General features: G+C 68.0%; 1 protein-coding gene across 2 annotated transcripts in view; it reads left to right on the top strand.

Moving 5' to 3' along the window:
• The first annotated feature begins 200 nt into the window (after positions 1-200).
• Tctn3 (tectonic family member 3) overlaps positions 201-638 on the top strand; it is a 34,321-nt gene continuing 33,883 nt past the window's right edge. For both annotated transcript variants that reach the window (XM_023708936.1, XM_004625499.2), the window contains exon 1: positions 201-501. In XM_023708936.1, coding sequence (XP_023564704.1) covers positions 243-501 — 259 coding nt within the window. In that variant the 5' untranslated portion in view covers positions 201-242. The remainder of the gene's footprint in view (positions 502-638) is intronic.

The raw sequence follows: 638 nt of genomic DNA, 5'->3' as shown, positions 1-638 counted from the left end.
CGGTTGCCAGGCGACGGAGGCAGTGCCTCAGGAGCCCAAGGAAGTGGGCCGGGCCTCAGGCGTTGAGCGAGCGCTAACAACCCTGCTTCTTATTGGTTGAAGCTATCTCCCGCGATCGCCGTGAGCCAATAAAGAGTTGGATGACATCCAACGTCATGAGGCTCCTCCCGCCCACGCTCTAGCAACGCCTGGGCGGGCCCGCGAGAGTTAGAGGTAGGGCCGGCCTGCTGCTCGGCGGCCCGATGTGCGCCTCGCAGCTGGCGCTGCTGCCGGTGCTCTTCCTGATGCTTCCCGGAGGCGCCCGGCCTCAGTCCTCATCCTTCCTCTCAGGGGCAGCGCCCACCTCCTCTTCAGGCCTGGACCCCCTGACCAACGGGGGCACCCTTCGGCCCCCCGCAGCGTGGTCTCCGACTCCCCAGGGGGACCCCGGGCCCTCCGCGATGGGCCCCACCGCGGTGACCTCCTCGGCGCCCGAGAATAGGACTGTGGACCCCCTTCCAGGTGCGGCGGGGTGTGAGGTGGGCGCGGCTGGTCCAGATCTCAAATGGGGCGAAAAAGTTGCTTTGCCATACAGCGAGAACTGGGGCCGTCGGGAGGAAGGGCAGCAGGAGCGCTCGGGGGGCCGTCGGGAGAAGGGG

This window comes from Octodon degus, unplaced genomic scaffold (assembly GCF_000260255.1).
Source record: "Octodon degus isolate 3935 unplaced genomic scaffold, OctDeg1.0 scaffold00010, whole genome shotgun sequence".
Lineage (NCBI taxonomy): Eukaryota > Metazoa > Chordata > Mammalia > Rodentia > Octodontidae > Octodon > Octodon degus.
The sequence above is the reverse complement of the archived record's forward strand: the minus strand, read 5'-3'. Positions and strand labels throughout refer to the sequence as shown.